This window comes from Canis aureus, chromosome 22, assembly GCF_053574225.1.
Source record: "Canis aureus isolate CA01 chromosome 22, VMU_Caureus_v.1.0, whole genome shotgun sequence".
In the NCBI taxonomy this organism is placed as follows: domain Eukaryota; kingdom Metazoa; phylum Chordata; class Mammalia; order Carnivora; family Canidae; genus Canis; species Canis aureus.
Genome location: NC_135632.1, coordinates 24,933,726 through 24,961,399, shown reverse-complemented (window position 1 = coordinate 24,961,399; position 27,674 = coordinate 24,933,726). Strand labels below are relative to the sequence as shown.

General features: G+C 37.5%; 1 protein-coding gene across 1 annotated transcript in view; it reads left to right on the top strand.

Annotated features, from left to right (window-relative positions):
- COL6A5 (collagen type VI alpha 5 chain) overlaps positions 1–8,411 on the top strand; it is a 129,855-nt gene extending 121,444 nt beyond the window's left edge. The window contains exon 41 of the mRNA XM_077865238.1: positions 7,591–8,411. Within this exon, the coding sequence (XP_077721364.1) occupies positions 7,591–7,610 (20 nt within the window). The 3' untranslated portion in view covers positions 7,611–8,411. The remainder of the gene's footprint in view (positions 1–7,590) is intronic.
- Positions 8,412–27,674: the final 19,263 nt, after the last annotated feature.

Here is a 27,674-nt window from a genome sequence, read left to right as displayed (position 1 = left end):
GTCAATGATGTTGACAAAACCAGAACTGGAAATAGTTGTAAATACTCAGTGTGAGGTCAGGGAATAGAGACAGGAGAAGGATGAGAACAAGGACCACACAGGTCCTGAGTAAGCAAACAGAGCCCCAGATATCTTGTGCAAAATGTGAGTGAGGAGCTATGCAACAAGCCTCCAGGGTTTGAAGGTCTACCTTCTCCCTTAGCAACCCTGGCTTGCCTGCTCTGAGATGTGAGCTTCTAGCTGGTGCCTGTGGTTTTGAGATTTCTTTGGAGGCTGAGAGCAGCTTCTTAGGCTATGTGAGGAGATGGTTCAGGACCTACAGCTAAAGGGAAAAATGGAAGATGGAGAATGAAACTATAGTAGGCACCAGAGCAACTATTCATAATTTTTGCTGTGTACCAAAACTATATGGGAAATTATTTTAAAATTAATATTCTTGCGTGTCTACTAAAGCTGGAAGTAAGCATACACTTTAACTAGCAAATTTACTCTAATGTATATGCCCAACAGAAAAATATATATTCACCAAAAATCATGTACTAGAATGTTCATAATGGCACTATTTTTAGTAGCCCTGAAGTAGAAACAAAAATACCCAATAGCAGGTATGATAAATAAATTTAGGTATGATTATATAATAAAATACCATATATGCATGCAGCATATATGTACGATACTATATAAATATGTAGTATGTATCAGTACTTCATATGTACACCTATACAATATTAGATATAAGTATAGATATAACAAATATATAGACACTGAACAAAATCAGAAAAATGATGGAAAATAGGAGAGATGAGGATAGAGAAAATATAGAAAAATATAGAGAGGGAAGAGAAATGTAAGAAAAGGAAAATCAAATAAAAATACAATGAAGTATCTGGTTCCAATCAAGATGGACTAAGCCTACTTTAGCCTCAAGATGGACTAAGCCCATACTGTCTCTCTTGCACTGATCACAACTGGAAACTGTGGAGAAGACAAAAAAAGGCAATTCCCCAAAGAGCTCTGAAAATAAAAAGTAGATATATTGTGAAGTTTCCCATTTCCTTTTCTGTTTTCTTTTGTAGCTTTGTCCTGAGGGCAGATCTCAGTCCTGGAGTTGTTTGATGGCAGTGGGGCAGGAAGATAAAATTCAGTGGAAACCTCATATTTCTGGGCAGAAGAACTAGGAAAAGGAGCTCCTGTTTGTCAGAGGTGGTGGTAGAAATGCCCATTTTTCCCTCTCTTTCCTCTCCTGTTTTGTTTTGTTTTGTTTAAGATTTCATTTATTTATTTGACAGAGAAAGTGCACAAGCAGGAGGAGAGGCAGAGGGAAAGGAAGAAGTAGGGTCCCTGCTGAGCAGGGAGCCCAATGTGGGGCTTAATCCTAGAACCCCAAGATAATGACCTGAGCCAAAGATAGACACTTAACCAATTGAACCACCCAGGTGCCTCTCTTCTCACTGTTTTGTGCACTGTTTTGCTCTGAAGGTGGGCACAGTTTGCATCTGAGTGGAAGGCTAGCTAACTAAAATTAAAGAAAAACTCTGTTTTTCTGGCCAGAGGAACTAGAAAGAGAGGTCCTGCTTGCCAGCATGTAGGGGTAGCCCCAGAGGAAGAGAACTGGAGCAGGGGATCCTCTAATTCTAATTATGGGAGCTGCATCAGCCTTGGACTCTCAATCATGGACAAAAAAATTCCCAAACTAGCAGAAAATATAACTCTACATATTTTAAAACCCCACTCAAGACACATCATTAACAGCTGAAAACAAAAGATAAAAATTTTGAAGCAGCTAGAGAAAAATCTGCATATTACAAAAGAAAAGAACAACTCTTCAAATGATGGTAAATTTCTCATCAGAAACCATGGAAGTTAAAAATAAATATAAACAAACAAACAAACAAACCTTGGAAGCTGAAAGACAGTGAAACATTTTTTTCTTTCACATCCCAGAATCAAAGAACTTAGAACACAAAATTTTATATCCAATGTGCATAGCCCTCTGGAATGAAAACAAAAGAAAGATATTTCCAGATAAAGGAAAACTAAGAGGATTTGTTGCTAACAGGCATGGGCTAAAGGAAAGCAGTGGTGGGAGAACCAGGGAGTTGGGGTGAGGCCAAATCACTGAGGACCAGATGGCTGAGGGAACCCCAAAGGGAAATCAAGAAGGGGATTCAAAAGGGAGGGTGGTTGAGTAAAACAAAGTGGCAGGTACCAGCTGCAGCTCACCCATGTACAGAGCCATACTGTCTGTAAGGTAATTTCATGTACATGATCCCATTGAGTTCCCTCCAAAACCCTGTGTAGGAGACAGGAATTCATACCCTTCTATTTGGATGGAGAAACGGAAGCTCAAATAGGTTTAGTGCCTTTCTGAAACTAGGCCCTGGTCTGGCAACTCCTAATTCAGTGTGCTTTCCCAATATCGGAGGAAGGAAATAGATCTGAGATAGAAAAGGGTGGGTGTTAGGAGGGGATATCCTAGTCACCTCAAGCCATAGATTGAGGGGCTTAAAGACAGTAATTTATTTTCTCATGGTTCTGAAGGCTGAGAAGTCCAAGATCAAGGGACCAACAAATTTGGTTTCTAATGAGAACTCTCTTTCTGGCTTGCAGACAGCCATCTTCTTGCTCTGTTTTCACATAGTGGAGACAGTCCTGGTGTCCCTTCCTCTTCTAAGGGCATCACTTTTTATCAGATTATATCTCCATCCTTAAGGCATATGAAATTGGGGAGACACAATGCAATCCATTTCAGGCGATATAATTAACAACATACACGGGAAAGAACCCTATAAATCAGTATTGATCAAGTTGTCTATGCATTATAATGACCTGGGTATTTGTTGATGATTCCATAGTCCAACCCACACTCCACATCCCTTAAGTCATATTCTCTGTCAGTGAGACATAGGCATTCATTGTTTTTGAAACCCCAGAGCAATTCCAGTGTGCATACAAGTTTGAAAAACACTGCTAAAAAAAAAAAAAAAAAAAAAAAAAAAGAAAAACACTGCTATAAATTTCAATTGAATTAGTCTTGTTAGGTATTTCAAGGTGAGGTTGCTGCTGAAAATGATAAGGTTGGTAACTCAAAGAAGATTACCAAGTGAGCATTACTGAGAACTTTCTTGATTGTTATTATTCTTCATGATTTCTTTCCTCCAGAAGTTTTCACCATTTTTCTACTTAATTGTATATCCTACATCTTGAAGTTGATCATGTCCTTACTCATTGCCTTCTGAGAGTTCTAGACAGCAACTTAATTTGGTGACATTTGGCCAGCTCTGTTCCATGAAGTCAGTCTGAGTCTCTTCAAGAAATGTCAGTTTGGCTTCTTTCTTGGAATCATGTGGGATTAGAATTTGAAACTAGAATGACTTTAGAAACCACTGAGGTGTCCTGTATCTTTTTACAGATAAGAAGCTGTAGACATCTAAGTGTCTTACTAAAGAATATTCACAGTATCTAGTTCAGTACCATTTTGTCACAAAGATTTATATTGTATTATGTTTCTAGAACACAAATTCAATTTAAAGTTAATCTATGAAACAAGACAAATCTTTATCTGAAAAAAATCTTTATCTGGTTTTTTGAAAGGCTGGAGATAATACATATGAAGGTCAAATGCACACCTTGTTTGGTACATAATCAGCTAGTATTATGTTACATGAATGATCTAAGTCTGGTAATATATTTGACAATTAAAAATAAAAATCCATTGTGAAGAATGATCAGCCCTTACATACTTATCTTTGCTGTGCTTATCTTGTTTTTTCAAAGAGAATGGGCTTTTCTTTTTACCTCATTTTTCTAATGTTTTGATTGTATCCATCTACTTAACATATAGATTATTTTGCTCATTATAATGTACATTTGCAAGGTTTTAATCTGGAGTTTTAAAAAGCATAAGTGTATTCCTTTTCCCATTATGCCAATTTAGGGCTTATTTCTTAGTCTTTATTTTTTTAACATCAAGTTCAATATTTCTCAAAGTGTGGTCCCTGGACCATCAACATCAGCATCATCTAGGAAGTCACTGGAAATGCAGATCCTTGAATCCTGCCAAAGACTTGCTGAATCAGAAACTCTGGGGTTGGGGTCCTCCAGATGATTCTGATGCAGGCTAGAGTTTGAGAACCACTGACCTAGTGTTACAAATATTGAGCCTAAATTAGTCTCCTTTAGTAGAAGTCCTTGGGGCAGCCTGGGTGGCTCAGCAGCTTAGCATTGCCTTCAGCCCAGGGCCTGATCCTGGAGACCCAGGATCGAGTCCCATGTCAGGCTCCCTGCATGGAGCCTGCTTCTCCCTCTGCCTCTCTCTCTCTCTCTCTCTCTCTCTCTTTCTCTGTCTTTCATGAATAAATAAATAAAATCTTTAAAAAAAAAAGGAAATCCTTTCACTAAATATTAGGTAATCGGGAGAAAAAATTTTTCCTGTAAAACACTGATAAATAGGCATGATTTTTGCAGGACTTCTCAATGACTTTATTGGGCTAAAGTTTATTGTGATTCTGAGAGAGGGGCTATGGTCAAACCACTATGACCACAGAATCATTGTATCAGGGGGCATCTTTTTGGGCTCGTGTTCTATAGAAACCACTTTGGGAAATAGTAGTTGAAAGACTGAATCCAAGGATCACTGGATGGGGACATGGATTTGGCTCCAATTTGTGCAGTTACTGGTCATGTGATCTTAGGCACATTACTTTGCTTTTCTGAGCTTCCATTTCTCTAGCTGTAAAATGGGCATAATAGTAGAGCCTACATTGTAGGGTAATGTGATTTGAATATAAAGTGCTTCAAACAGCACACACTTTGCATTGAGTGAAAACTTAATACATGTTAGCTATTATTTAAAATTATGATGATGGTGATGGTGATGATGATGGTTATGATGACAAAATGGCATTAGAGTTGATGGCCATGGTGGAAAGAATGCCAGACTGGGAATGAGGAGATCTAGATGCTAATTTTGGTTCTGTCACTAACTAGCTTTGTGATCTCAAATAGTCACCTGATTGCCTTGGTCTTCAATTTTCTTGTTTGTGTAATGAGGAGCTTGGGCAAGGCCAGTGTTTTTCATACTAAGGGACACACAAAGACTTCCTAGTGCATAGATTTCTAAAAACTACATCTAAATTTCTAAAAACTAAAATCTAAAAACATTCTAGAGAATGTCTCTATCTGAGGAATCATGGAGGGTCTCCTTTTCAGCATCCTCTTTTACAAAAGCCCCTCACTTCATGCAAAAAAAAAAAAAAATGACATACCTCTCAGCCATCCTTTTTTAAAAGATTTTATTTTTAAGTAATCTTTACAACCAACATGGGGCTCAAACTCACAACCCCAAGATCAAGAGTTGCATCTTCTTCCAACTGAGCCAGCTAAGTTTCCCTTTCTCAGCCATTCTAAATCTGATTATGTGCTTTGCCCAAATGTAAACCCTCCCAGGAAGGCACAGGATAGGGAGTTGGGAGCATGTTGTCAAACAAGGAGTCATTTTAAATACTGGATCTGTAGGTCTCCTTTAAGCCCAGTAAGGCTTCAGGTTTTTCCCATCCTGTACATGTTTCTGTTAAGAAAGAAATGTATTGTTAGAAATGTATTTGAACTCATGTTTGGATGATCTGAATTCAGGTATACTATAGAGTGAGGATGGTAGGAGTTATGATAAGTTTCATTTAGTAATCTGGCCTGTTCCATTACCTGACTTTTCACAAAAGATACATCTTTTTAAAGTGAAAAATCCTTGAGAACAAAGCAAAGAGCCTATAAGTGAAGTACCAATGGAGAGCGAGCATTGTTTCATTAGGTCAAAAAAAATCACAGCAAAAGCCTTAACCATTTACCTATCTTAGAGTGGAATCATAAGTAAGACATCATCACAGAGACCCTCAGTAACATACTTACAGTTGGAAGACCAGATCTTCCAACTGAAAGAGGTGTGGATTGGTTTTACTTTAAGGACTAGTTCCACCAATTAGGCTATATGGGATATGTCCCATTAAGTGAATAAGCTAAGTTGGAGTTTAAAAATTCTGAAGAAAAAATATGTAAAACACATTATTATTTTATAAAAAAAAATTTAGTAATAGCATACTTGTGAAGTGTGCTTTATTTAGCAATATTAAAAATTTCCAGTCATATTTTAGTTTCCTAGGTTAAACACCATACTTCTAAGTGAAAGAGTAACTGGTATTATTAATAGCCATTCAATAAGTTTGTGAAGTGTTTTCAGGTACATTTCCCAGAAGTGAGGAATTGTCATCCAATCACCGGGTAACATAATCTTTTGTAAATAAAAGCTTTTGAAAGATTAGTGGGCAGTTTTTGGCACATAACTCAGAATTCAAAGAATTGTTTGGTATTGCTATAGTAAAACTCCTTCAAAACCCATCAACAATATTTATCAGTGCTTAAATCTATAACAATAAATATTAATAGAATTAATATTAAACTCTGCCTCATGCTAACAATAAATTGTAATAGTAAGTAAAAACAATAGGGATAAACTACCCATCTCAAGAAGAAATGCATTTCCAATAAAACTTTTACTTTTTGTTTTGAAAGAATAACCAAAATTTATATAATATAAATAATAACATATAAAATATATATGCTCTTCTGATAAATTGTAATGGTAATCCATCAGAAAAAAAAATGTTAACACATAGAAGGTTATAGCCTTGGGAAATAAAAAGACATGCATTAAAATATATTTTTTGCTGTGGAGGATTATAATTAGGCAACCAATAAAAGATTTTAAAGCATTTAAATATATTACAGTTAAATGAAATTCTATGGGGAAGTGGAATGGAAGTACATGTTTAAGGAGAAAAATGAACACTACAAAACATCTGACTTTGAACCATGAGCATATTTACATATACTTTAAATAGAAAATGGTGCTGTCAAATCACTGTGCTATTTAGATTCTATTAGGTAAATTTTTAAAAATGTGACAGCTCTATTTCTAAATGTGAGCTTTTAAAATATGTCACAAATTACATCCTTTTCAAATACTTAAACTCATTATGAAAAAATAATTAGATGTTAACTTTAAAATATGCAAGGCAAGAGTACATGATTGTTTTCCTTTGAGATGGATATGTAACAAATGTCTGAAGACAAGCCACTTCAGTGGCCGGACACCAGTCCTCCTAAGAATAGTAGGTGCTGATGCTAGAAGCAAAAGTTCACATGAGGGTGGTTAGGGATGAAAGGGGATGAAGAATAGGAGAGGAAGGAATGTTGTCCTAGAAATTAATGCTAAAAATGAAGATTAAAAGGATTCTAAGCAGAGTCCTAGCTCTGCACATTCCTTCTAGTTCAAATCAATAACACTGAATGTACTAAGTGTGGAATTTCAGATGATGAATGTACCAACATTTCCCCAGGAAGAAGCGTATCTGTAGTTCTACTTATATGTTGCTCATTTGTATCTATTATCACATCACCCTTTTATTTTGACTATTGAAAATGGCAAAACTATGTGTGTTCATTTCATATGTGGCAAAGAGGAGTCGAGTCTAGAGGGAACATTTTAAACAAATCCAGTGACATTAAGAACATTAATGTTTTTATGTTTTGCAGATGGTGAGGACACAAGATGATCATAGCAAAAAAAGGAAGATTGCTCTGTTGGCAATGTGTGACTCCATGTGGTTCTAGCCAGAAACTATAAATCATCTGTTAGAAGTAGAGTGGTGAGGGGCAGAAATTTTTTCATGAAACCAATTGGCTAGTAATGTGCTAAATTTGTGCTGTTTCAAGTCTGAAAGGGAGACTTTTGAGTGAAGACACCAACAAGCAGAACTGAGAAACTAGGAATGATTTCATTTCTTCTGAGAATTGGGAAAAATGACCAGGAAAAGTTAACTGAATTTTTTTTCTTGACAGCTCTGTACAGTTCAGACAGCAATTCTGATGATATATCTGCTTAGAGAATATTTTTATCATAATTTTCATCACATCTACATCTCAAATTGGGCAGTTGAAACAAAAGCAGTCAGAGTTAGAATTTCCTAGGAAAGTCTCCTATCTCTTCATAGAATGAGAAACTCATGTTCATCTCTTCAATTCTGCTACAACCCTCATGGTGGATCCAGCCCTGAGCGCCCTGTGAAATCCCCCTGGCAAGCTGCTACCAGAATGCTTACTGTTTACCAGAACACTTGGAAAATAATGGAATTCGTGAGAAAGAAAAAAGTGAGATGAGGCTAATTTTATGAATGGCTGTTTTGTGCTGTGATCATTTGTTTTACATTTTAGCATGCTTTGCTTTATATGTACTTGATTTTTGCTGGGGAAAAGAATTATGGAAAAACATGAATATTCTATTTGACCAGAGCTGTTCTTGGGAATTTCAATGGAACAAGAGACAAGTTCTAAAATAAAAGCAAGTCTGACTGGAAGCTTATTCTGTTCATTTTTATTTATGTGTAGTCTAACCCAGGCCCACTGAAACACCAGTATAGGATTAACAATATTTGGAAAATATATACATATAGTGTAAAATAAGCCAATAGTGAATTCATTTTTTAAATCTTTCAATTTGGTTAAGGCAACTAATAATTGCCAAGTGAGTATATTTTGCATATTTTTAAAGTGACTATGGTAATAGGATAATACTACTGGCTGTTTTGTACTTTTCCCATATAATTTTCCTTACCATTATTCTTTTTGTTTGAATAATTTAAAAATAACCCAATAAATTAAAGCTAGGCTGTCAAAAATTTTAAAGTACCCACATATTGCTCTCTGGGAAGTTCTAAAGCAGATTCTACTCTTTAATAAAGTTCTGTTTTTCCCTAAGAATCCTGATATGTGCACATGCGTATAAATGTAGGCATAAGGAATACATCAGATCCCTAAATATGAAGATAATATGGGTTACCAAGAATTTGAAGCCAGAGGAACTCACAGTCTGCTTATGGGAGTGTAGATTGTTCCACCTTTGAACAGCATGTTAGCAATATCTAGTTAGGTTGATGATGCACATATTCTACAAACTAGCTGTCCCATTACTAGATCTATATGCCATAAAAGCTCTCACACATGTACACAACAAATTGAGTGAAAACATGTTCACCACAACATTGTGTGTTTCAGTGAAGAGTTGAAACCAACTGAAATGTCCTAAATGTGGTACATTGTACACTAGAGCTGCAACTATTAATAGTGGGCAAATAAGGAAGAAAATATTGAAACTAAAGAAGTTGCAGAAGGATACATTTTGAGATCATTTATACAACATTTTAAAACCTGAGAAGCAATATTACCCACTGTTTATGAATGCCCACAACTTTAGTAAAAGCATATATAACACCACCTATATAACACCAAATTCAAGATTGGTTATCTTTCAGTGGGGAGGGGTAAATCAGGAGTCCAATTCAAGTAAATCCTTATGCTACATCCAACATTGTGTTAAGAATTGTGAGGTATTTAAAAATATGAATAATTGTCCTTGGTCTTGATGAACTTGCATTAAGTCAAAGTCCCTAGAGTTAGGTAACATCCTAAAAAAAAATGGTTCTCCTTGAGCACAAACACCAGGGAAGCTTGTCCCCATCACTGGTATGCTGCATAAGTTTGATTAATATGTAAGCACAGTTTATATTACCACTGAGTATACATCTACTTTTATGTGAATCTTGTGTCTGAGTGGTCACATGGGGTGACAGCATAAGTTGATGCACAACAGAAGTGAGAGGGGTGATGGAAAGTGACATCATTTCACTGGAGGAACAATTACACTGTAAATATAAAGAGCTTTTAAAGAAACATGTTATGTATTTTGGATATTCCAGCACAAAATATAGTACTTGAATGTGTGCTGTGGGAAAAAATAGCCAATCTATCTGAATATGGAGTGACCTATAAACAAAATTTCATGTACTCCAAACGGAGCTATGGTTTATGGAGAAAGTACATACTTTCCTAGAGCTTCTGTACAGAAACAACCCGTAGCTGAGCACTGCAGCCTTATATGACATGAACAATGCCCTGCAGAACAGCTGGTCAGAATTACAGATGACTAAGAATCCTGTGATATCTCTGAACAACTACATTTAACATCTTGAATCTGATTCCTAAATCTTTTATCTGAGTGAGCAGTGGGGTTGAGAATTTGAATGATCCTGGTTGAAAATTTGTGCAGCTCTTACAGGACTCCATAAATGGAAACATCTTTCCATTTTTGACCCAAACTCTGGAATTTACTTTGACTAAACATCTTCTCCAGCCCTCCATCATCTACCTTGACTCCAGAATATCTCACCTCGTTGCACGTTATGCACATTATGGTAGTAGGTATTCAATAACTATTTTTCTTTTTTCAGGGAAGGGATGAATGAATAAGCCCTATCTTGCTGTTCCTGGCTAATATCCTGTTGGCCTCCCTCACTTCTTCTTCCAAGTTTAGACTTCTCAAATTGAATTTGGATTGTGTGTTGAGAAAAATTCCCATCACAGCTAGGAGTTGTCCTCTCCACAATTGCTGCTGATAAGAAGCTCTCAGTCCCTATGATGAGAACAACAGCTGTGTAGGGGCCTGGCTCACAAGATGCCTGTTTAAAGTTTCTTACAAGAGTATATACAACTCCAGGATGGCGAGGTATCATGAGAACAGATTAGTGAATAGTTTAGTAAACAGCATAAGTCATCCTTTATCCTCTCAGTTTCTAGCACTTCTACAAACTAAAAAAGTTTTTTTCCTAGTATTACATAAACTTATCTACAAGAGCCCTGTGTTTCATGTTTTGGGGGGCCACAATCTTAACTACTCAAGGCATAGCTAGCTGATGGACCATGAACCAGCAACATCATCTGGGAACCTATTAGAAATGCAGAATTCCTGGGTTCCTCCTCAAGTCAATTGAGTCAGAAGCTACAGGTTAACATCTCCAGGTGATTCATATGCACATCTAAGTTCAAGAAGTACTGGCTTAGAACTCACTTGCTTGAAGCTCTGCAAACAAGTAGATGCATTTTGCAGACTTGCAGCTCAGCTTGGTATCATATATGCCATCTACCACATAGTATGCCTTATGCCAGAGATGGAAAATATAAAGATAAATAAAAGGCAGCATATGCCTTGAGCCCATGGTCTGCTAGCTGGGAAGACTGACCCAGAAAAAGATCATTTCAATGTAATGTAGTCATGCTAATGTGAAGGTTTGTAGAGAGCACTGTGATATGGAGGATTCTTTAACCCAGACTGGGAATCCAGAGAAGGTTACTTCAAGAAGTTCTTTGATCTGAATGAAAGTAATTACATACAGTTTAGTCAAGCAAAAACTAGGTAAGTAATCCAGCAAAAAGCAATGGTCTCTCCCAACCCTTTGTTCTTAAAATAGGTTTTTGTTTAAACCATAAACTCCATTGTCTTCATGGGGAAGGGATTGACTGTATGGATTTGGTATTGCTAACCTGAGTCTAGGAGTGATGGGAGATGGGTGTAAAGAAGTTGGTACAGGCCAACCAGAAAGGAGCTTGTATGCCATGTTAGAGTTTAGATTCTACTCGGAGGCACCTGAGAAGGAGTGTAGTTAGACTTTATTACAGCTGGTAATGGCTGCAGAGGGAGGAGGTGATTAAAAGGAGATAGAACCAGTCACAGGATAACCAGTTTTCTAGGGAAAATGGACCAGGGTGCTCAGGCTAGAGATGTGTGGACATAAAATGGAAATATCTAAAAGGTACAATGGGGATGCCTGGGTGGCTCAGTGGTTGAGTGTCTGCCTTTAGCTTAGGTCATGATCCTGGGGTCCTGGGATTGAGTCCCACATCAGGCTCCTCCCAGAAAGCTTGCTTCTCCCTCTGCCTATGTCTCTGCCTCTCTCTCCATGTCTCTCATGAATAAGTAAATAAAGTCTTTTTTAAAAAAAAAGGTACAATGACTGGGACATGGAAATCCATTAGTTCAGACAAAATAAGGGAGAGAACTAGATATCTAAGCCATTGGTTCTCAAATTTGAGTATGCATGAGAATCCCCTGAAGAACTCCACCCCCAGAGTTTCTCTTTCAGCAGCCCTGGACTGAGGCCCAAGAATGTGCATTTCTTATTTTTTTTTTATTTTAAAAATTTTAATTCAATTTGCCAACATATAGTATAACACCCAGTGCTCATTCCATCAAGTGCCCCCCTCAGTGCCTGTCATCCAGTTACCCCTTCCCCCCACCCACCTCCCCTTCCACAACCCTTTGTTTCCCAGAGTTAGGAATCTCTCATGGTTTTATCTTCCTCTCTAATTTTTCCCACTCAGTTCTCCTCCTTTCCCTTATAATCCCTTTCATTATTTCTTATATTCCCCGTATGAGTGAAGGAGAATGTGCATTTCTAACAAGTTTTCAGCTGGTCTTGACACTGTTCATCCTGGGGCCACACTTCAGGAACTGAAGTGCTATAGTGTAGTTCAAAGGTTCTCTCTTTTTTTTCTTCCAAATTTTTATTTAAATCCTACTCAGTTAATAGAAAGTGTAAAATTGGTTTAAGGGATAGAATTTAGCGATTCATCACTTACGTATAACACCCAATGTTCATCACAACAAATGCCCTCTTTAATACTCATCTTCCATCTAGCGTACCTCCACCCACCTCATTCAGTTTGTTCACTATTCTTAAGGGTCTCTTATGGTTTGCCTCCCTCGTCTCCTCTTTTTTTTCCCTTCCCACATGTTCATCTGTTTTGTTTCCTATATTCCACACCTAAGTGAAAACATATAGTATTTGTCTTTCACTTACTGACTTATTTCACTTAGCATAATACCTTCTAGTTCTATCCATGTTGTTGCAAGGGCAAGATTTCATTCTTTTTGATGGCTAACTAATATTCCATTGTGTATATATGGCACATCATCTTTATCCATTCATCAGTTGATGGACATTTGGGCTCTTTCCAAAATTTGGCTATTTTTGATAATGATGCTATAAACATCAAGGTGCATGTACCCCTTTGAATATGTGTTTTTGTATCCTTTGAGTAAATATCTGGTAGCACAATTGCTGAGTTGTAGGATTATTCTATTTTTAGCTTTTTGAGGAACCTCCATACTGTTTTGCAGAGTGGCTGCACGAATTTGCATTCTCACCAACAGTGTGGGAGGGTTCCCCTTTCTCTACATCCTCGCCAACACCTGTTGTTTCCTGTGTTGTTAATTTTAGCCATTCTGACAAGTATGAGGTGGTATCTCGTGGTTTTGATTTATAATTCTCTAATGGTGAGTAATGTTGAGCATCTTTTCATATGTCTATCAGCCATCTGCATGTCTTCTTTGGAAAGATGTCTATTCATGCCTTTTGCCCATTTCTGGGTTATTTGGGTTTTTTTGGGGGGGGGGTGTTGAATTTGATAAGTTCTTTATAGATTTTGGATACTTTTTATCAGATATGTCATTTGAAGATATCTTCTCCCATTCTGCAGGCTGCTTTTAGTTTTGTTGATTATTTTTTTCACTGTGCAGAAGGTTTTAATCTTGATGAAGTCCCAATAGTTCACTTTTGCTTTTGTTTCCTTCGCCTCCAGAGATGTTTCTAGTAAGTTGCTATGGCTGAAGTCAAAGCAGTTTCTACCTGTGTCTCCTCTTGGATTTTGACAGTTTCCCGTTTCACATTTAGGTCTTCATCCATTTTGATTTTATTTTTGTGTATGATATAAGAAAGTGGTCCAGTTTCATTCTTCTGCATGTTGCTGTCCAGTTTTCCTAACATCATTGTTGAAGAGCTTTTTTTGCATTGGATATTCTTTCCTGCTTTGTTGAAGATTAGTTGAACATAGAGTTGTGGGTACATTTCTGGGTTACTATTGTGTTGATCTATGTGTCTGTTTTTGTGCCAACACTATGCTGTCGTGACAACTGATGTTTTGTAATATAGCTTGAAGTCCAAAATCATGATGCCTCCAGCTTTGCTTTTTGCTTTTCTTTTTCAGGATTGCTTTGGCTATTTGGGATCTTTTGTGGTTCCATACAAACTTTAAGATTGTTTGTTCTAGCTCTGTGAAAAATGCTGGGAGTATTTTGATAGAGATTACATTAAATGTGTAGACTTCTTTGGGGAGCATAGCAAACATTTAACAATATTTGTTCTTCCAGTCCATGAGCATGGAATTTTTTCCCATTCCTTGTGTCCTCCTCAATTTCTTTCATAAATGTTCTATAGTTTAAGAGTACAGATATTTTATCTTTTTTGGTTAGATTTTTTTCCTAGGTATCTTATTGTTTCTGGTGCAATTGTAAATGGAATCGATTACTTGATTTCTTTCCCTGCTCCATTATTGGTGTATAGTAATACAACATATTTCTGTACATTGATTTTACATCCTGCCATTTTGCTGAATTCATGTATTAGTTCCAGCAATTTCTTGGTAGGGTCTTTCAGGTTTTTTGCATAGAGTATCATGTCATCTGTGAAGAGTGACAGTTTGACTTCTTCCTTGCCAGTATGGATGCCTTTTATTTCTTTTTATTGTCTGATGCTGAGGCTATGACTTCTAGTAGTATGTTAAATAGTACTGTTGAGAGTGGACATCCCTGCCTTGTTCCTGACTATAGAAAAAACGCTCTCAGTTTTCCCCTATTGAGGATGATGTTAGCTATGGGTCTCTCATATATGGTTTTTACGATATTGAGGTATGATCCATCTACCTACATTGTTTAGGATTTTTATCAATAATGGATGCTGTGCTTTGTCAAATTCTTTTTCTGAATCTATTGAGAGGATCATATGGTTCTTATCCTTTCTTTTATTAATGTGATTAATTGATTCATTTCCTTATTAACTTGATTGACTTCCAAATATTGAGCCACCCCTGCAACCCAGGAATAAATCCCACCTGATCATGGTGAATAATTCTTTTAATGTACTGTTGGATTCAATTTGCTAGTATTTTGTTGAGGATTTTTGCATCCATGTCCATCAGGGATATTGGCCTGTAAGTCTTTTTAGTGAGGTCTTTGTCTGGTTTTGGAATCAAGGTAATGCTGGCCTCATAGAATGAGTATGGAAGCTTTCTTTCCATTTCTGTTTTTTAGAATAGTTTTGGAAGAATAGTTATAAACTTTTCTTTAAATGTCTAGTAGAATCCCCTGGGAAGCCATCTGGCCCTGGACTTTGTTTTTTTGGGAGATTTTTTATTACTAATTCAATTTCTTTGCTGGTTATGGGTCTGTTCAAATTTTCTATTTCTACCTCTTTCAGTTTTGGTAGATTATATGTTTTAGGATTCTGACCATTTGCCCAATTTATTGGCATATAATTTTTCATAATATTCTCTTATAATTATTTGTATTTCTGTTGTGTTGGTTGTGATCTCTCCTCTTTCATTCATTATTTTATTTATTTAGGTCCTTTCTCTTTTCTTTTTATAAGGCTGGATAGAGGATTATTCATTTTGTTGATTCTTTCAAAGAACCAGCTCTTAGATTCGTTGATCTGTTCTACTGTCTTTTTTGTTTCTATATTGTTTATTTCTGCTCTAATCTTATTATTTGCCTTCTCCTGCTGGCTTTAGGCTTTATTTTCTATTTCATTCTAGCTCCTTTAGGTGTAAGGTTAGGTTGTGTATTTGAGACTTTTCTTGCTTTCTGAGGTAGGCCTGTATTGCAATATACTTCCCCTTAGAAACGCCTTTGCTGCATCCCCAAGGTTTTGGACTGATGTATTTTCATTTTCATTTGCTTCCATGTATTTTTTAAAATTTCTTCTTTAACTTCCTGGTTAACCCATTCATTCTTTAGTAGAGTGTTCTTTAGCTTCCATGTATTTGTGGTCTTTCCAAATTTTTTCTTGCAGTTGACTTCAAGTTTCATAGCACTATGGTCAGAAAATATGCATAGTATGATCTCAATCTTTTTGTACTTGTCAAGGGCTGATTTGTGACCTTGTGTGTGATCTATTCTGGAGAATGTTCCTTATGCCACTCAAAAGGAATGTATATTCCACTGCTTTAGGGTGAAATGTTCTGAATATATATCTGTTAAGTCCATCTGGTCTAGTATGTCATTCAAAGCCATTGTTTCCTTGTTGATTTTCTGTTTAGATGATCTGCCCATTACTTTAAGTAGGGTGTGAAAGTTCCCTACTATTATCAACGGGTTTCCTTATGTTTGTTATTAATTAATTTATATATTTGGGTGCTTCCAAGTTGGTGATATAAATATTTATAATTATTAGATCTTCTTGATGGATAGACCCCTTCTTCATCTCTTGTTACAGTCTTTGTTTCAAAGTCTAGTTTGTTTGATATAAGTGTAGCTACCTTGGCTTTCTTTTGATGTCCATTCACATGATAGATGGTTCTCCACCCCCTCACTTTCAATCTACAGGTGTCTTTAGATCTAAAATGAGTCTCAATAAATAAATTAATTAATTAATTTTTAAAAAATGAGTCTCTTGAAGGCAGCACATTGATGGGTCTTGTTTTTTTGTTTTGGTTTTGGTTTTTGTAATCCATTTTTATATCCTATGTCTTTTGATTGGAAAATTTAGTCTATTTATATTCAGAGTGATTATTGAAAGATATGAATTTAGAGCCATTGTGTTACCTGTAAAGTTAATGTTCTGGTGATGTTCTCTGTTCCTTTCTAGTCTTTGTTACTTTTGATATTTTTTACCCTACTCAAAGCTCTCTTTAATATTTCTTGGAGGACTGGTTTAATGATCATGAACTCCTTAGTTTTTGTTCTCCTGGGAAACTCTATCTCTCCTATTCTGAATGACAGCCTTGCTGGATAAAGTATTCTTGGCAGCATATGTTTCCCATTCAGCGGATTGAATATATCCTGCCACTCTCTTCTGGCCCACTAAGTTTCTGTAGACAGATCTTCTGCAAACCTTATCTGTCTTCCCTGGTAGGTTAACTATTTTCCCTTGCTGCTTTCAGGTTTCTTTCCTTGTCTGTATTTTGTGAATTTGACTATGATATGTGTTGGTGATGGCTGGCTTTTGTTGAATTGAATGGGAGTTCTCTGTGCTTCTTGGATTTTGATGTCTGTTTCCATCTGCAGGTTAGGGAAGTTTTCAGCTAAAATTGCTCAAATAAACCTCTTTTTCTTTTCTTCTTCTGGGACTCCTATGATACAAATATTATGCTTTAAGGAGTCCCTGAGTTCTCTAAGTCCACATTAATGATCCAATACCTTTCTTTCTTCTTTTTTCAGCTTTGTTATTTTCATAATTTTATCTTTTATAGCACTGATTTATTCCTCATTGTCATTGCATCCATTCAGGCTTGCACCTTGATTATGGCATTTTTAATTTTTAATTTTTATTTAATTTAATTTTTAATTTTTATTTTATTTTATTTATTTATGATAGGCACACAGTGAAAGAGAGAGAGAGGCAGAGACACAGGCAGAGGGAGAAGCAGGCTCCATGCACCAGGAGCCCGATGTGGGATTTGATCCCGGGTCTCCAGGACCACGCCCTGGGCCAAAGGCAGGCGCCAAACCACTGCGCCACCCAGGGATCCCGATTATGGCATTTTTAAATTTCAGTCTGACTAGTTCTTAGGGGTTTTTTTTTGTTTTTCTTTTATCTCTGCAGTAAGGAATTCTCTAGTGTCGTCAATGCTTTTCTTAAGCCCAGCTAGGACCCTTATGGTTATTGTTTTAAATTCTGGTTCTGACATCTTACTTGATTAAATCTGTATTGATTAAATCCCTGGCTATCACTTCTTACTGTTCTTTCCTTTGGGTTAAATTCCTCTATGTTGTCATTATGTCTGGGTCACTGTTTTTTGTATGCAAGTGTTAGGAAAGCCTATTATATTCCTGATCTTGAGAGTAATGGCTTTATTAAGAAGAGGTTAAAGAAAAATAAAAGAAAAGAAGTTAGATCCTAGATATCCTAGGTATGTTTTCGTCTGCTCTTTAAAAGAAGCTAGATCTAAAAACAACAACACCAAAGCCAATCCGAAACAAAAACAAAACAAAAAGAACAACAGCAACACAAAACAAAAGGAAGCTAGAAAAAAAAAAAAAAAAAGGAAGCTAGATCCTAGGTGTGTTCGTCTGCTCAAAGAAGCTAGATCCAAATTAATTAACTTTACTTAATTTAATTTAATTTAACTTAAATAAAAAGAAACTAGATCTTATTTCCATTATAGCTGAAGCTTTGCAACACTCCATAATCAGGCTAGGTGAATGCAAAGGATTTGTGTGGGTCTTCTGGGGGAAGTCACTGCTGCTCTGATTCTCAGGCCCCCTTGCTGTAGGGGAGATGCACCTTCAGGGTGCCTCCACAAGGTGGTGCTGCTTTGCTCCTTGTTGGTTAGCGCTGATGGGCCGGGTGAGAATAGCATGTCTGCTCTCTAGTCCCTGGAGCAGGGAGCTTGCACCCACCACTGTTCAGGAAGCCCTCCCAGAAGAGCAATCACCTCCACCAGATCCCTGCCTTCCCCTTGCCTGCATTTTAGCTGTCCACTTGCTAGGCAGCTCAGCACTCCTGTGTTTAATCTCAGGCATGTGGCTAGGTTTCAAAACTCCAAGTTTTAGAAATCTGTGCTAATCCTCTGGGGGAGGGTCTCAGTGCCCTGTGGTCAGTGTCAGCTTGCCACAGAAATCTGTTGTGAGACCATGCAGCAGTTCAGAGTCTACAGTAAAGAGCAGCTAAAAGCCAGCACCAAGGTTTGCTGCCCTCAGTTGGTGTCTTTTCCTGAGCTAGGGAATGGGGCAGGTCAGTGGCATCTGCAAATGTTTTGTTCCACTTCCAAATGCACTTCAAGCAGGGGAACTGCTTCTCCCCTGGGACCCAAGGGATCCTCAGGCCATGCTAACCACTCTCAAGTGTCTGACCTCCCCACCAGAGCACCACTAAGCCCACCAGGTATGACCCTGGCAAGGCACGGACCTCCAAACTTCAGATTCTGTGCTCCACTGTTTATAAAAACTTGCGATATTTGGCCTCTGTCCCTTTCCCAGTCAATGGTTTTGGGGAAAGAGTTTTTCTTGTGCAATTCTCTTCATGGGCATTCACTCTTTCTCTCTCTCTCTCTTTCTCTCTTGCTCCTCTTTCCGTGATCAGAACTCCCTCCCCTTCACAGGACCTACAGCTCTTCTCTTCCCAAATCAACTCTCTACAGCTCCTACATTCCATGATGTGGCAGTTTTTTCAATCTCTAGTTGTACAGTTTTGTTCTCTCAGTTCTCAGATCAATTTCTTGGATGTTCAAAATGATATTTATCTAGCTGTTTTTGTGGGCTGAAGCAAGCTTAGGGCCCCTTGTTCCTTTGCCATCTTAACTCTTCTCCAGTGGTTCTCACTTTTAGCTGTTTATTGGGAGTATCTGAGGAGCTTTTTAAACTATTGATGCCTGACTCTCACCATAGGGATCTTGATTAAATTGATATGAGGTACAACCTAAACACTGGGCATTTTTAAAACTCCAGGCAATTCTCTTGCAAGCTGAACACCAGCTAAATACCACTTAATTATATTAGCAACAGACAAAGGAGCCATCTTAATGTTTCTTAAATGAATTTAAATTGTTTTTTAAATTCTTATTTTCTTGTTCCCTCCAAATACTTCATTTTGTGTGTCTTTATGTGTGCGAATACATAGTTTATCCATTTGGAAGGTCAATATGATATATGCTGATTACCATCAAAGAGGAGAGACAACTGAAAAGACTAAATAGATGTTATTTCCACACCCATGGCAAGAGGAGGAGGGAAAAGAAAAAAAAAAACCCACATGTGTTGCGTTCTTACTGGGTACCAGATGCCTTAGTAGTAGGTACTTCATATACATTATTTCACTTAATGCTGACAACAAAAGGAAGAGTAAGATATTATCTCCATTTCACAAATGAGGGATCTGAGACTCAGAAAGAGAGGGTCACACAGTTCAAGGAAAAGCAGGATTCAGATCTGGGTCTTCCTGGTTCTTCTGAAGGCTGTACTCTTTTCACACATTCTCACAGGAAGATATATTGGCTATATGGTACAGAGGGAAAAAAAAATAGCCAGAGTTAGGCATCACATGATAGAACTCTAGTTCTAACTCTGTCCTTAACTGGTGGTAGCACTGTGAGTGAATCCCCATCTCTCTGGGCCTTGATTTTTTTTTTTTGTTTTTGTTTTTGTTTTGTTTTTTTTTTGTTTTTGTTTTTGTTTTTGTTTTTTGTGGTTTTTTTTTTAGGCCTTGATTTTTTTTTCACCAATAAATGGGGATACAAACTGTAGTTCATTAGATTAAACAAGATAATATTCAGCACAATGTCTGGTGTACGGAAATTACTCAAGCAATGTTAGCAGTTACTGTCTTCCTTCTCTTCATCATCATTATCCATACAATCTTTCCAAAAGATTCCTTTGGTTTATAAATTCTGAGATTAAGAATTTACTTTCTCTGGTATCAGCAACAACTTTCTGAAACTCTTCAAGTGACCTCATCTTGAGAATTGGTCTTTGCTTACAATCAGCCACTCCCTTCCTGTAACCCTCCCACTTTTTATCGTCCCCGGCATGTCCAGCCAGCTATGGATGTTTGCTGGTCACCCACAGCTGTGACAGAGAGCTGTGGCAGTGTTTTGATAACCCTTGCAGGCGTTCCATTGGGTCTCACGTGCTGCACTGCTCTGTTTGGCCCCCCTCTCTGGCACCTGTGTGGAAGTCTCATGCCAGACCAGCAGGATTTCTGTCCAGGGAATATATTTGCAGTGACAAATGGATCACTCCACAGCTTCAACATGAATGATCTAGTTCTGTTATTTGATAGCCTGTAGGCTTAAAGATGGTCCAAGATGTAATCTGGAATTGTGGAAAAAGTAAGATTTGTTCTATCACATACTGGTTATGTAATGCTGGGCTTGTGGCTTAACTTCTTGGAATCTGCATTTTTCTCATCTGTGAAATTGGTTTTGTAAGATATAAAGTGCAGCAAAAAGTGTCTGGCTCACAGCAGCTCCTCAACAGAAGTTAGGAAGTATCCCTTATGATTTTATCTGAGGGCTAGTGACCAAGGAGCGGAGTTGTGTAGAACTCTAGAGATGGCCGATTATGGTTTTATAAGACTTTTACAATGGATTTGCTATCGCTTTGACTTTCTGTCACTGTTTAAGTAGCAAATTTCTGCATTAGCTTTCACTTCAGCATTCCCACTGGGTACACCTCTTAGGTCCTCCCGAACACAGGCTGGGACAGAACCTCAGGCACCTTCAGACTCAGCCATTCCCTAGCAATGGCAAGGTGGAATCAATTGCATTGCATTTTGTATGTGCCTCCTAGGACCTAGCAGACTGCCTCAGCCTCTGGTAAACATAGGAGCAACTGTTGAGAGAGCTTCTGCCAATGTTCACAATCTGCCTGGCTAGAGGACTTTCCAACTGCCTCAACATAGTTCCTGAGCTCAACATCTAGGTCTCTCACTTCAGCACTTGTCAATAAGGGGATGGACATGACCACATAGGACCAGGCTGACTTGGTCTCTACCAGAAACTGACTGGAGCTGATGTCCTCGAAATGTGTAGATATATCCAGACCAGTGTTTCTCAAAGTGGGTCCAGAAACCACTTCTATCAGAGTCTCATAGGCCTTGTTAAAGTGCAGAGTTCCAGGCTCCCCTCCCTATTAAATTAAGGCCCCTGAGTATTAACACAGAAGTTGTATTTTTAACACACTGATCAGATAATTATTAATCATATTATATTATACTTTTCTCTTTTTTAAGATTTTATTTATTTATTCATGAGAGACACAGAGAGAGGGGCAGAGAGATACAAGCAGAGGGAGAAGCAGACTCCATGCGGGGATCCTGATGTGGGGACCCAACCCCGGGACTCCAGAATCATGCCCTGGCCCTAAGGTAAGCGCTAAACCACTGAGCTACCCAGGGATCCCATGCTTTTCTCTTTTAATTTGAGTTACTATAAAAGTATTATTTGCTCAAATTTTTAAAAATCAAATAACCCTAAAAGGCATACTTAAAAGACAACAGTTACCTCCTATCCTCTGCCCAGATCTATTTCCTAGAGGTTACCATATAAACTTTTGTCACTTTCTTCCTCTGGTTTTTATTGCTTTGTTTCTAAATAACATGCTAACATTGTAGTTTTATGTCCTATTAATTTTACACATCATCTACTGTCTTCCCATTATGACTAACGAATATTTAGCAATTTAATTAACATAATTATTTAGAATCACCTTCTTGATATAGTCTCTTAAGTTTTTATTAGACCAAGGATTAGTGTTACTATTTATGACTATGTAAAGATTGTCTAATAGTGAGCCAAAAGAGAGACTATGCATATGTTCTCTTTCTTATTCAACTTCTATCTTATCCTGGAAATTCAGCTCTGTCAAACAACTGGCAATTTTATTTTCCAAATACTCAAATATATAAAATATTTAGCATATTATTTCCCTCACCCTAGGAGACTCATTCCTAGAGTACCCTATTCTGCTCTGTGGGGAATTCCCATTAGATTTCCCATTACCTCATTCCATGCTCCCCTTTTTTTTAAAAAAAGATTTTATTCATTTATTCATGAGAGACACAGAGAGATAGAGAGGCACAGACACAGGCAGAGGGAGAAGCAGGCTCCATGCAGGGAGCCCGACATGGGACTCGATTCCAGGATTCCAGGATCACACCCTGGGCCGAAGGCAGCGCTAAACCACTGAGCCACCCAGGCTGCCCCATGCTCTCTTTTTTAGGCTTAAAGAGGCTTACTTATTTTGGCAAAATATATCCTCCAGTAACTTCCCTAAGAAACAGTACTTGGAGATATAATTTTTCAGTCCTGACTTTCGCCCCAAATGTTTTTATTCTTGGTTGATGGTTTGTACTGGGTTGAACAGTTCTCATTAAAATTTGTGTCCACCTGGAACCTCAGAATGTGACCTTATTTGGATATAGGTTCTTCATAGATGTAATTAGTTAAGATGGGCTCATACTGGGTTAGAGTGAGCCCTAAATCCAATGACTGGTGTCCTTATAAGAAGGCTCTGTGAAGGGATCCCTGGGTGGCGTAGCGCTTTGGCGCCTGCCTTTGGCCCAGGGCACGATCCTGGAGACCCGGGATCGAATCCCACATCGTGCTCCCGGTGCACGGAGCCTGCTTCTCCCTCTGCCTATATCTCTGCCTCTCTCTCTCTCTCTCTCTCTCTCTCTCTCTGTGACTATCATAAATAAATAAAAATTAAAAAAAAAGAAGGCTCTGTGAAGACAGACACACAAAGGAAAGAAGTCTACACGATAATGAAGGCAGAGACTGGGGTGGTGCATAAGCTATGGAATACTCAGGTTTACTGACCACCACAGAAGCCAGGAGAGAGACAGGAAACATTCTCTCTCAGTCTGTGAAAGGAATAAGCCCTGCCAACACCTTGATTTCCGACTTCTGGTCTTCAACACAGAATTTTCTATTGTGTTAAGTTACCCCAGTTGCGGTACTTGTCTTGGCAGCCCTAGGAAACTACCATGTGGTTTATCTGTGTATAAAATGCTATGTTGAGCATAGAATTGAGTATTATTTGCCTCCAAATTATGACAGCTCTGCTCCATGGCATTGTAGCTTCCTGTTTTGGTTGGAGAAGTAAAATGTTACTTAAATCTCCATTTCTTTATATGTGAAGTGCCTCTCCCACCACGCTTATAGGATATTTCTTTACTCCCCAGAACTTAAATTCATAAATATCTGAGTGTGTTTCTTTTTTATTAATTGAGATGAGTACATGGACAATCCAATCTAGAAAGCCTTTCCAATCTAGAAAGTCAAGTTCTCAGTTCTGGGGAACTTTCTTGTTTTTTTCTTTGAAAATTCCCTCTCCTCTATTTGTTGCAAGTTAAAAGCTCTCAGATTGACCTTTCCAAATTTCTTATCCTGTTTCTCATTCTCTATTTCTCTTTTGTTCTACTTTCTTAGCAATTTCCTTGGCTCTGGGTTCTCTATTTTCTCCATGTTACTTTTTCTGTTTGAGTCTTTCTCATGTTAGAAACTTTCCTCAACTGCCCAGTGATGTTTGTCTGTTTCTATTTAAGAGTCAGCAGCAAAAAAAAAAAAAAAAAAAAAAGTCAGCAGCAAATAGCTGATTTGAAACTCTCTGTGAAGGAGAGAAGCTTGTCAACCAAATCTGGAGACAGGAAGAGAACTAAGGCTCCAGCCACTCTGCATGAATTATTTCAGTCACTCCCACAGAGGCTTCATGTTTCTCCATATCTTTTACTGTACCTGCTTTAAATTGTAAGTTTTCCAAGGTTCTGAGGGAAGAATCAAATTGTGTCATGTATGTCTCTCTTGGATACCCATAGTTTGTAGCTTTTTCCACTCTGCTAAGGAAGTCACCACTCTGAGAGATTTCACTATTAAAAAGCATGTTAACTTTAATTTATGACTGAATGTCCTCTAATTCTCTTTTGTTCTTGTGCGTTCGTATTTTTGTTGCTGTTGTTGTTGTCATTGAAAGGGTTTCTGGGAAGAGATAGATGTGTGTGACAATCCACCATGTTGAACTGAAGTTTCCTTTATTTTCTAATGCACAACAAACAGTAAATATCTGTATTGCAACATTCTGTCTAGTGAGAAACCTGCAGTTAAACAAGAACACTGGTGTTGTGACATCTCCACAAAAATAAAACTGTTCAAAAATTAGTCTTTTGGGGCACCTGGGTGGCTCAGTGGTTGAGAGTTTGCCTTTGGCTCAGGGCATGATCCCACGGGTCTGGGATCGAGGTCCCTGCAAGGAGCCTGCTTCTCCCTCTGCCTGTCTCTGCCTCTGTGTGTCTCTCATGAATGAGTGAATGAATTAATGAATTAATGAATAAAATGTTTTAAAAAAGAGAGAGAGAAAAGAAATTAGTCTTTTACATAGTTTCCAGAGACAGTTTATCTTTTTCAAAATCTAATAATAAAATCCCTCAGGAAGTCAAAAGCATTAACTCAGAGCCAGAGTTCAGAAAGATACTAACAAATTCTTCATGGCTCAAGAAAAGAGTTTTCATAAAATGTGTTGAATAGTTGTATTTGAAATAATAACAAATGTTCTCAAATTCCCACGTGTAGATCCAGACTGACTGATTTCCTCCAATTTTAGGTACTGCTCAAAATATTTTCTCCCACAGCCTAGAAACTCTTGTTCCTGAAAAGTAGGATACTTATATTATGAGTGTCATGAAAGTCACATTTGGAAATATTTTCATCATTTCTTGCTGCTAAAAATAACCTTATACTTTCTTTTTGAACTAACAGTTTTCTGATTATAAAAATAATGTGTCCACTGCACCTCAACGTTCATAGCAGCAATGTCCACAATAGCCAAAAGGAGCCACAATGTCCTTCAATAGATGAATGGATAAAAAAGATGTGATACACACACACACACACACACACACAGTGGAATATTACTCAGCCATCAGAAAGGATGTATACTTACCATTTACTTTGACGTGGATGCAACTGGACGGTATTATACTGAGTGAAATTAGTCAATTGGAGAAAGACAATCATCATATGCTTTTACCCATATGTGGAATATAAGAAATAGTAAAAGGAGCCATAAGGGAAAGGAGGGAAACTGAGTGGGGAAAAATTAGAGAGGAAGACAAACCATTGGAAACTCCTAACCCTGGAAAACAAACAAAGGGTTGCTGGAGGGGAGATGGGTGAAGGGATGGGGAACTGGGTGATAGGCATTAAGGAAAGTATATGATGAGATGAGCACTGGGTGTTATAGTATATGTTGACAAATTGAATTTAAATAAAATATTTAAAAATAATAATAAAATAATGTGTCCATTATAGAAAAGTCCAAAAATACAATTCACAGGACAATCTGACAGTATAATTGAAGCTTATTTCTATTTCCATCATAAGTATTAAATATGTATTTAGATTTCATAAAATTCAAAGTTTAAAAAATAGAAAAAAGTATATTAAGTGGGAGAGGGATGAATAGATAGAGCACAGCAGATTTTTAGGGCAATAAAAATAATCTGTGGGATACCATAATGATGGATCCATAGTATACGTTTGTTCAAAGCTCTGGAATGTACAATATCAAGAATGAACCATGATTTAAGCTGTGGACTTTGGGTGATCATAATATGTGAAAGTAGGTTCATCAGTTGTAACAAATGGGATACTCTATTAGGGAATGTTTATAATGGGGGTGGGCATCCATCTGTAGGGGCAGGAGGTATATGGGAAATCTCTGTACCCTCCTCTTAATTTTGCTGTAAACCTAAAGCCACTTAAAAAAAAAAAAAAAAAAGAAGTCTTAATTAAAAAAAAAAGAGTAGGGATCCCTGGGTGGCGCAGCGGTTTGGCGCCTGCCTTTGGCCCAGGGCGCGATCCTGGAGACCCAGGATCGAATCCCACATCAGGCTCCCGGTGCATGGAGCCTGCTTCTCCCTCTGCCTGTGTCTCTGCCTCTCTCTCTCTCTCTCTGTGACTATCATAAATAAATAAAAATTTAAAAAAAAAATAAAAAAATAAAAAAAAGAGTAGATCAAAATATCTAAGTTGTTCCATACTTAAAAATTTTCTAATACCTCAGTTAAGCATAAGTTCTTTTAAATTTAAAGTAATCAAAATTAAACTAAAAATTTATTTTCTCATTCTCGTTAGCCATATTTCAAGTGCTTGACAGCCACATATGGCTGCTGGCTAGCTACCATATTGGACAGATCTAGATGGATAGGTACATAGATACATAGATATAGGGATAGGAATGTGAATATGCCATAAATGAACATTTTCCCATACCAATAAATATTATTCCAGTACATGACTTTCAGTGATTACAGACTCTATCATTCCTTCTATGGGTATATATGGCGCAGTATACCTATTTAATTATAAGATTTTATATATTTTATATATAAATTTCTACTATATTTTTTATTCTTTCCCTGTGATAGATTGCTAGAAATGGTATTACTGAGTTCAAGTTGAGTATTACTAAGTGTATTAGGAAGAGAACTAATGGATATATACATAGATAGGGAGAGAATTTATTTTAAGGAATTGGCTCATGCAATTGTGGATGCTGGCAAGGCAAAAATCTGCAAGGTTGGGCAGTAGACTGGAGACTCAAGGAAATGCTGCTGTTTGAGTCTTATGGTAGTCTTCTGGTGGAAATCTCTCTTCTTTAAGAGAGCTTGCTCTCTCTCTCTCTCTCTCTCTCTTTGATGTTATTTAAATTCCAGCTAAATACAGTGTAATATTAGAAACTAATATTAGTTTCAGGTGTACAATTTAGTGATTCAATACTTCCATACAATAACCAGTGCTCATCACAACAAGAGCCCTCCTTAATCCCCATCACCTATTTAGCCCATACCCCCATTCACCTCCCCTCTGGTAACCATCAGTTGTTTTAATATTCTTTTTGATGCAATGCACACATTGTCCCAAATTTGGCCAGTGGTAACCCCTTCAGGATAGTTCCTGAGCCCTTTCATACATGACCTCCATAGTCTTTGAGTATTTCCTTATTTTTTGATATAAAATATTCCAGCTTTACTTTCTCACTTTCCTGCTTAGATCTGGAATTGGTCATTTGTCCAAAGAATTAGACAAATGAAAAAAGAAAAAAGATTTCTTTTGAGGTGGGGCAGGATAGTGTAATGGTCATGGAAATGTACCACTCTGATCACCTGCTGTGGGAAATGTTCTCCTCACAAAAGGTCTTTTTATTTTTATTTTTGTATTTTGGGGGGAAGGGGCAG